This window comes from Neoarius graeffei, chromosome 5, assembly GCF_027579695.1.
Source record: "Neoarius graeffei isolate fNeoGra1 chromosome 5, fNeoGra1.pri, whole genome shotgun sequence".
Lineage (NCBI taxonomy): Eukaryota > Metazoa > Chordata > Actinopteri > Siluriformes > Ariidae > Neoarius > Neoarius graeffei.
This window is the reverse complement of record NC_083573.1, coordinates 70,231,527-70,241,883: the sequence shown is the minus strand read 5'-3', so window position 1 is coordinate 70,241,883 and position 10,357 is coordinate 70,231,527. Positions and strand designations below refer to the sequence as shown.

The window sequence follows — 10,357 nt, the reverse complement described above, 5'->3', positions numbered from 1 at the left end:
CACTTTATAATGAACCACTTTTTTTCTTTTTTTAATGTTTACTGGAGTTCCTTAAACAAGCACTCTTTCTTCCCCTCATGTCCATTCAATTTCCAGCACCAGAACATTTTTCCAAAAGTCTTTCCACCTCTGTTGCCTGGTCACACATATGCAGTACATTACTTATAAGGGTTTGCTATGTTTTGAAATAGTCAACACCTGGCAGTGTGAACAGAGAATAGTAAAAACAATGTTCCTTCTTTCACACAGCTGGATATACGTAACAAATAAGCAAGTAAATCAGGATTCAAGTCATGGCAAGATCCTCACTGTTTACATGACGCACGCTTGCTAATGGATTATTTCCTTGGTTACTTGGCTTCGGTTTTGTTTGTGCTCCTTTAATCACACTGAAATCTCTGCCTCAACATGGTATTTGGAGGTTCTCAAATATAAGAGCCTTCATACAAAAGTAGAACTGCTTGTACTGTTTTAATCTGAGAGATCTTTTCTTTTTAGCTACCCATCCGCCAGACCCTATTACACAGGTAGAGCTGACAGTTCACCCACACACAACACATGCCAAATAATAACGTACATATGATACTACCCTACTGCATTCCAGAGAGTTTTGCAATGTAGATTTCTATGTATATATCATAAGCAGTGATGACAAATTTCCATCACTTTCCATCACAGGTTTTATAATTATTTGAGATCTAATATTAGTAGCACATATGCAATCACTAAGACAATTCCATTGAGTCTCGACATTCATAGTCAGTGAGCCAGGCGAGTAGAAATGATGGCCTCAGTCTGAGAAAGAGTACAGTGTGCCTTTGTTTTTCAGGAAGGATGGTACTGAGAAGCAGAACCCCCATAGCTGTGCTGATTATCAAGGCATGGTGCAACAGCACACCAACTGTTACTTCTGGGCCAAATGCCTTGTTATAAACAAGGACAATCGAATGATTCATTATCCTGTTTACATTATGCATTCTCAGGTATATCTAGTTTCAGAAACCAGGTGAAAACTGGATTGTCTTGAATGTTCTGATTTGCATACATAATTGCTATGAAGCTCCATAAAGTAAAGTAATGTAGCTGAGAGATTGCCATGTGCACAGCAACCAAATGTTTCCACAAACCGTCAACACATTCAGCCATATTATTCATCTGAAACATCAGATACGCCAAAAATGAATATGATAATATCACAAATGTGATGCAACAAATTCTGAAAACTTGTAGACTCAACAGTCATTTTGAATGCAGTTTCAGGAACTAAATCTCATAATGGACGAGTATTAAACAGACATAAAGGGTTAAAGCTGAACAGGAATTTCCAGTATAAACAATATGAACATGGTAGACTTCATGCTCATAAATGCAAAAGGTGAAAATTCCATTACTCACTTTAGTAACTGAAATGAAAAAAGGGGGGGGGGGGGGGGTTGTGTTACTTTATACAGCTGCTGTAACTTATAACAGATCTGACAGGAAATATAGCTAAATAGAAACTGACTTGTAATAGTGTTTGAGTTCTGAGAAAACCAGAAAACCTCTGAGAACCATGCTGCGTTCATCTAACAGGAAGAGGAAGTGGTGAAAGAGGTGTCATGAGTAGTGGTGCTGGTTCCAGTGTGAGCTTGAGCATATTTTATTAGTGGTTTCATTACTGCAAATTATATATATATATATATATATATATATATATATATATATATATATATGAGAAAATAACTTCAGGTGTCTTTTTAAGCTTGAGTCATTTCTTGGAATAATGAAGCATGTTCATTTCATTTCATTTCATTCATGTTTCAGTCAGTAAGCTTGAGATGGATAAGTTATCCAATACTTTCTGGTATGTTACTAAGTACCATAAATGCAGTCAAGAGAAGCAATAAATAAGGAATTGGCGCATATTAATTAAGCCATTTTGCTCAACAGTGCTCCTACACCCTGCAATTCTGTTTGTGTACTGCTATTTGGTTTGAAGACGTGGGTATTACCCATGGCGTCAAACTGGGGGGGGGGGTCTAATATTATAATTATAATTAATATTTTAACATTAATGCCCTGTCGGTCTTGTTCAGATATAAATAGTTAAAAATAACAAAGTAGTTGAAATATATTCAATTAAAAGCACCGTCTGTTTAGTGTAAAGCTATGTCGTAAATATTAAACTAGACCTGCTTCCCCCGGGCAAATGGTACGTTCCGGCTGTTGCGTCATTCATTGTTTACAAACCAACCCTAGCGGCTACTTTTCTCTGGGCAGCGTGGTGGCTGTGGATGCCGGTGAAGCGTTCTCGGTTTTATTTCGACAGAATTGTGTTTAAACGTTGAAGATTCAGCTTGAAAATGCCTTGTCGAAAGGAAAACTACATCTTTTTGGAGCAGTCCGTGACCGTCGACTCTAAAGAAGTGGACGCTCTTGTGACAAAAATCGGTGAGGCGCTTCAGCTGCACAACAATAGCGCTACACAGCAGACGGTGTCGCGTCTCCACGGTCTGACCAGCAGCAGCAGTAACATCAACAACAACAGCAGCAGCAACAACACCGCCAGCGCACACAAGAGAAACGGCTGCTGTATACGGCTCCGGAGCGGCCGGAAAGCGACCCGGGCGAGTCCATACAACATCCCCGGCTCCAGCGATCAGGAATGGGACCACTTCGCAACGTGGAACCGAAAGGGACTCGACGGAACGGGGAACGACGACGACAACCCCCACCAGCTCCTTCAGGAACTGATCTTATCTGGGAACCTCATCAAAGAAGCGGTCAGGCGGCTTCAGTTTTCCTCCGAGTCGCGCCGCGATTTCTCTAAACAGATCGACTGAAACTGAGCGCCATCAGCAGGACCGTGTCGGGCTGGATTAAGAATAAGATGGCTATCTGATCTGATTCGGATTCTGATCCTCACCCGACCTGGTTAACTGGATGACCAGCGAGTTCATGAGCTATCACGATCATATTCATACTTTTTTTTTTCTTTAAGTTTATAAAAAACAAACTTTACTAAGCCACGGTGTTGGATTTATTAAAAAAAAAGACTGTAACGTTATTTCGACTGTTAGCTAGAACTGTTTTGTTTTGAAATGTGACTAAACGTTGAGTGTCACTAGCATTCGAGCTACAAGACTTGGGTGTCTTTTTGTTTGTTTATTTGGAATGAAAATGTAAACGGCAAGTTAATTGTCCTTAACGCCACACGTAGTGTTAATAACATTGTGTGTGGTGGGTATTTTTATTTTTCCTTTTCCCCTGTTTGCAGGCTAGTAGACCAAATGGTCGGTACACCATGTTTGGGTAGCAAGTAAGAGGTTAGCATTGTGCCCTTGGCGTGCTACCTTTTGTTTACAGTCTTGCTATCATTAGCTTGGTGTGTGTGTGTGTGTGTGTGTGTGGGGATGGGCCACTGGTACTTCAACACTTCTGTCTCCCAAAATGTGTTCTCACTGAACAGTATGTACTTTATTGCTTGTTTGTCTGTATTTGGACTTTTTCAAGCTGTTTTCTACACCCATGTGGAGTTCTCAACTGAGTCTCACTGGAAACACAGGAACTGTTTGGTATTTTCAAGAGAATATCACTTTGTAAAGTGTGTGTGTGTGTGTGTGTGTGTGTGTGTGTGTGTGTGTGAGAGAGAGAGACGCCGAGATTTATTTTTTTTTTTTCCCCCATCAGACTCTCTGGTGCTTTCAGAATTCCTGTCTGGAGTTCGTCTGTTTCTCTGCTTTCTCTGTCATGTCTGTATACTTCGTAACGAAGTCATTTTAACAGCCCTGATTTTTATTTTCAGGCAGTTTGGTCTATAATAAACACGATGGATTTTTTTCCCCCTTTTTCAATTGGCTGCTAATCGTGATTTATTCATTCACTGTTCGTGTGCTGACAAACAGAAACTACACCACACTGCACTGTCTTTTCACTCTGGTGGTAAACCTCCAAAAGTACATCTTCATTAACACCTACCTAGAAAAGTCCACAGTGTACTTTTTTTAAAGCCTTCCTTTCATTAAGTGTAATTTATCTCTTATGTACCTTTTTTTAAAAAGTGCACTATTTTTACAAATTTCCAGGTTAAAAGTACAACAAGAAGCAACCTTTATTTGTCACGGGCACAGTGAGATTTAGCCTCTACATCTAACCCATCTGAAGCAGTGAACACACACACACGCACGCATGCACGCGGCAGTGGGCAGCCACACCACAGTGCCTGGGGTTAAGTACCTTGCTCAAGGGCACTTCAACAAATAAGGGTGGTAGAGACAAACCCATTAACTATTAAAGATACAGGTTGTACTTTTTTTTTTTTCCCCCCCCCCCCGAGACTAAAAGATTAGTGTTTGAAATTTGTTCCGTACATATTCACTGATCTTCAAACTACTGCAGGGAAATTCTCTGAGCATTAGACACCTCATATCTGTGGATTCATTCTTCCTCTGTTTCTTGGTAATACACACATTTTGTTCTGAAATGCTGCCACGTGCATAGAAACCAGCGGTCTATACTTCCTCTATCGATCTCCCTCCCTCCCTCCTACAGCTAGTTACTGAGCATTAGGCTATTATCTCCGTCTCATATTATCTAATCTTGTCTCTCTAACACACACACATACATATTAACTACACATAATACAATAATATCTGCTTTCAGTGTCTGCAAATGGTAAACACACCATATTATTAATCACAAGTCTTCTGGCCTATATCATAAATGAAATCTCCTTCTTTGATGATGGCAAAAATCCTGCAGTCAGCAGTCAGTGCAGGATCAGAGATACATTTCATAAAGTGACAGTGTGTTTAAATGTGAGCCAAGAATAAGCAGATGTAACCTTAATGGCTTGGCAAGTATAAAATACGTGTTTATGAATTTGCCTGATTTCATTTCTCATTTAAAGCAGTAGGCCTGGGCACCGATTTGTTCTTTCATACGTTCTTACTAACACAGTATGAATGTGTTTCCCCCCCCCCGAATTACATCTTTTAATGTAACCATACTTGAGTTGCTCTACATTATGAGATTTTTCAATAGGCAATATTTTATAACTGATTACAGGAAGACTTGAAAATTGAATACATGCTTTATACGCTCCACACTGCCCGAACAGCTGCACCAATACATGTGCCAGATTATAAATTATTTCACAACGTTCAGTTGCCTTTTTTTATCCACTTTTGTTTGCTTTCTAAATACACATTTAGACAGTGAAAAGCTGTACACTGCTCTTAAATTGTGGGAAGCAGCTATGAAACTACTGAAAACTTAATACCAGTAAACTCCTTATAAATAACTAAAAATGGTGGTCTGGTCTTGGCACATCATATATAACTCATGCCAAGTCTTAAATCTTAAAAAGTCATATGCTTGCAATTAATGTTGGGAAGTAGGCCCAGGTATTCACTGCCATTTTACATAAATCTAGGACAAGTTTCAAAGAGTTATATTCAATGCCTCATAATTCATTGTTTTATTCTCCGTCTGAAAATAGGCCCTTATACAGAGAGTCATAGTATACCATCTTGTGAATGTTTACCCAGAGCAAAAAAAAAAAAGGGGCAGTGTAACCTCACCATGCCAAGACCTTAAAATATGTCACGCTATAGCAGGAACCATATCTGGCAAAATAACATGCCCTGTACTGGAGAGATAAAAACCACTCTTGCTCGGTTTTTGGTTTGATGATGGCGGTGGTGGTGGACAGTGCTGTCTAACAGTGCTTTAAAAGCACCACACCCATTAGGAAAGAAATGTTTAATTATAAGATTATAAAATAAGATTTTTTTGTATGGTTTTGCAACGAGCCTTCCCTCTAAGGGGGTAAGTGGACCCAAAACAATGTCCAGTGTGCATAGTGTCGTGATAGACATCAACCAAATTTAAGTGTCTCCTTGGATCCAGTGACTGAGATTTCAATGTACTGTGGGGGAGAACGGGATAAGTTGTCACACTTTTCATTCCTCCAACACCAGAGGCACTAACTGAAACTTTAATTAGCTGTCTTGAAATTCACTTCAGGTTCTGAAGTGAATTTCCTGTTTACATCTGGTCAAAGTCAGTCTCAGGTGAGGAAAATTCTCTTATTTTTGACCTTGAAAAATGGCACTTGACATTATATGTCATAAAAATTTTAAGTATGAATGTTCAAAATGCTATTTTTACAGTGAGTAGAGGAGGGAATGAATTGTCCTTTGATATGTCAACTGCAGTCCAATGTTAAGTTGTGATACAGCCACCATTCTGACATGTAGTGTTGTAGTACTTGAGACCAGTCTCATGACTTTTTGAAGGTCTTGGTGTCGTCTCTGAGACAACTGCATTTTTACTAGGTCTTGTCTCAGTCTCAGACATAGAGGAATTGGGATTTTATTTTAAGACCAGTCAAGACCACAACTGTGGGGATTTCACTAAATTGTCTATGCATTGTCTGATTTATTTGTTAACATCATTACTATGATTGGATGTAAAACTCCCTGCTTCAAATGCGACAAATAACGTAACTCACTGCTAATTTAAAAATGTTCTTCCTAATGTCTGTCACCCCTCCCCCACCCCCTTCACACACACTGGTCTGATCCTGCTCTTGACTTGGACTCGCCCTGCCTTGCTCTTGACTTGATCTCAACCCCTCAAAGTCTTGGTCTTGTTTTGGTCTCGATACACTTTGGTCTTGGTCATGACTTGGTCTCGGTTTAGGTGGTCTTGGCTACAGCACAACTGACATGTCATTTGGGGTAAAATGTCACATGAAACAATGTGGCATGGTATAGAATTAGACATGTAGTTCTTGCTCGAAAATCATTATGATATCATGTAATCAGCTACTGGTTTTCTGATAATAGTGTTAAATGTTGTTGTAAATGCGACCCTGTACCAGGATAAAGTGGCTAGAGATAATGAGATGAGATGTCAATTGATTATTATATGATTATTTATTATATATTGTATATTATTATTTATACAAGACACTTTTTCGATGGAATAAAAAAATTTATTCTATTACCTTCTTGCAGGTTTCATTCATTTGGTTTGAAAGCATGTAGTATTATTAGCATATCGCTTATCCTACGTGTATTATGTCACTCTACCCAATGGAGAATGAGTGTTGAATATGGTTTACGATATTGCATGGTTGTCATGACAACATGATGTCACACGTTGGAGACGTAAAACTTCCGCCCTAGCAAACAACTGTGACAATTTGTAAACAAACATAGCCGCCAGGATTGCTTAGTTAAATACGGAAGATTATGAGAGAATTTTGAAAGAGAAAGACGCATTTGAACACCCGAAAGGAAGTTGTATGTAGTATAATAATAATTATAATAATAATAATGGCTTTCTTCATGGTATATCAGATATATCCCTGATACTGAACGAATGGAAGACGAGTTCAGTATCTTGTTAGCTTAATGGAATATATCTGATATACCACAAAAAAAAGCCAACCAATATTATTTAATTATTTACAATATCTAACATTATACATGTACTATATGTACAAGTATATGTATACATGTGTTTTTCAACTAACATACTAGGTTCACATTCTAGTGTGTGAGGCAGTATGTATATATTGTATATCAGAATCAGTGTCAGAATGCCCTTTATTGTCACTGCATGTTTACAACAAAATTTACTGTCTCTCTTAAAACAAAGGAAAAACTGTACCCAATTCACTCTACTCATCGGTCCATTCACTCACATGCACACACGTGCTATCAATCTAAAATAGATAGAAGCTATCAGTTGAATGAGTAATAACTATAAAAGTATACAGTGGGGCAAAAAAGTAGTCAGTCACCAATTGTGCAAGTTCTCCCACTTCAAAAGATGAGAGAGGCCTGTAATTTGCATCATAGTTATACCTCAACTATGAGAGACAAAATGAGAAAAAAAAATCCAGAAAATCACATTGTCTGATTTTTAAAGAATTTATTTGCAAATTATGGTGGAAAATAAGTATTTGGTCAATAACAAAACTTCATCTCAATACTTTGTTATATATCCTCTGTTGGCAACGACAGAGGTCAAACGTTTTCTGTAAGTCTTCACAAGGTTTTCACACACTGTTGCTGGTATTTTGGCCCATTCCTCCATGCAGATCTCCTCTAGAGCAGTGATGTTTTGGGGCTGTCGCTGGGCAACACAGACTTTCAACTCCCTCCAAAGATTTTCTATGGGGTTGAGATCTGGAGACTGGCTAGGCCACTCCAGGACCTTGAAATGCTTCTTATGAAGCCACTCCTTCGTTGCCCGGGTGGTGTGTTTGGGATCATTGTCATGCTGAAAGACCCAGCCACATTTCATCTTCAATGCCCTTGCTGATGGAAGGAGGTTTTCACTCAAAATCTCACGATACATGGCCCCATTCATTCTTTCCTTTACACGGATCAGTCGTCCTGGTCCCTTTGCGGAAAAACAGCCCCAAAGCATGATGTTTCCACCCCCATGCTTCACAGTAGGTATGGTGTTCTTTGGATGCAACTCAGCATTCTTTCTCCTCGAAACACAACAAGTTGAGTTTTTACCAAAAAGTTCTATTTTGGTTTCATCTGACTATATGACATTCTCCCAATCCTCTTCTGGATCATCCAAATGCTCTCTAGCAAACTTCAGACGGGCCTAGACATGTTCTGGCTTAAGCAGGGGGACACGTCTGGCACTGCAGGATTTGAGTCCCTGGCGGCGTAGTGTGTTGCTGATGGTAGCCTTTGTTTCTTTGGTCCCAGCTCTCTGCAGGTCATTCACTAGGTCCCCCCGTGTGGTTCTGGGATTTTTGCTCACCGTTCTTGTGATCATTTTGACCCCACGGGGTGAGATCTTGCGTGGAGCCCCAGATCGAGGGAGATTATCAGTGGTCTTGTATGTCTTCCATTTTCTAATAATTGCTCCCACAGTTGATTTCTTCACACCAAGCTGCTTACCTATTGCAGATTCAGTCTTCCCAGCCTGGTGCAGGTCTACAATTTTGTTTCTGGTGTCCTTTGACAGCTCTTTGGTCTTGGCCATAGTGGAGTTTGGAGTGTGACTGTTTGAGGTTGTGGACAGGTGTCTTTTATACTGATAACGAGTTCAAACAGGTGCTATTAATACAGGTAACGAGTGGAGGACAGAGGAAACTCTTAAAGAAGTTGTTACAGGTCTGTGAGAGCCAGAAATCTTGCTTATTTGTAGGTGAGCAAATACTTATTTTACCGAGGAATTTACCAATTAATTCATTAAAAATCCTACAATGTGATTTCCTGGATTCTTTCCCCCCATTCTGCCTCTCATAGTTGAAGTGTACCTATGATGAAAATTACAGGCATCTCTCATCTTTTTAAGTGGGAGAACTTGCACGATTGATGGCTGACTAAATACTTTTTTGCCCCACTGTAATATGAATAGAATATAAATAATTTAAAGTGTATAAGATCATTTAAAGTGACTTATGCAGTTATTGCACATTAGTGTATTACGTTTATGTCTTATAAAGTTTATGCCTACATCTCGTTTATAAACATGGTTTTTTAATCATTATCAGATGAAGCACTTCAATTTCGTTGGACTGTGTACAATGACAATAAAGGCATTCTAATTATGATTGCATTTGAGGTAAAATTGTTGGGGGGGGGGATGAGTTCAGTCCACTGATAGCTGTTGATTAGAAGCTGTTCCTGAGTCTGGAAGTGTGGGCCCTTAAGGCTCTGTTGTGTCTTCCAGTTGGCAGTAGTGAGAACAGGTGATGAAAGGGATGTGGATTGTCCTGAATGATATTGCAGGTTTTGCCGAGGCAGTGAGATCTGTAGATGTCCTCGGGGGTGGGGGTGTTTTGATGATTTTTTTTTGTGCCATATTAATAACCTCTGAAGAGCCACACACACACACACACACACACACACACACACACTGGCATCGACCCCTTCTAGATCTGGTTTATTGGTTCCTTGATTAAGTTGATGTCATGCTCTGCTCCGGACAGCCACTCCGGAGATTACGGATCTCTCACGCCAGCGCCGATCCGGGACAGGAATTCCTTCTCACCCGTATTCACGTCCTGGTTTTCATTGCTGTGTATAAATAAGCCGTTCTCAGACTCAGACTTTGCCAGAACGTCGCGTTTGCTTCTCTAGCCGTTTCTGTGGCTCTCTTGCTCCTCGTGTGTCTGTGAAGATTCTAAGTCATCCAGGTCATAGTAACTGTGGGTGGTAAAAAGAGCAACTGGACTTGCTTGAAGATTCTTGAAGATGTTTCACCTCTCATCCAAAAGGCTTCTTCAGTTCTGTCTGACTAATAGGGAGTATCAGGTATTTATCCTCTCATGGATGAAAAGCAATCCTAAGGTGTCACTGAGTCATCCTGTTTGTGTGGGTCACTGGGGGCTGGG

The 10,357-nt window shown here is 39.8% G+C and overlaps 1 protein-coding gene across 1 annotated transcript; it reads left to right on the top strand.

Annotated features, from left to right (window-relative positions):
• Positions 1 to 2,227: 2,227 nt before the first annotated feature.
• Positions 2,228 to 3,833, top strand: gbp (glycogen synthase kinase binding protein). Its single transcript, XM_060922322.1, has one exon. The coding sequence runs from the start codon at positions 2,343 to 2,345 to the stop codon at positions 2,820 to 2,822; it is 480 nt and encodes a 159-aa protein (XP_060778305.1). The 5' UTR covers positions 2,228 to 2,342; the 3' UTR covers positions 2,823 to 3,833.
• The last annotated feature ends 6,524 nt before the right edge of the window (positions 3,834 to 10,357 follow it).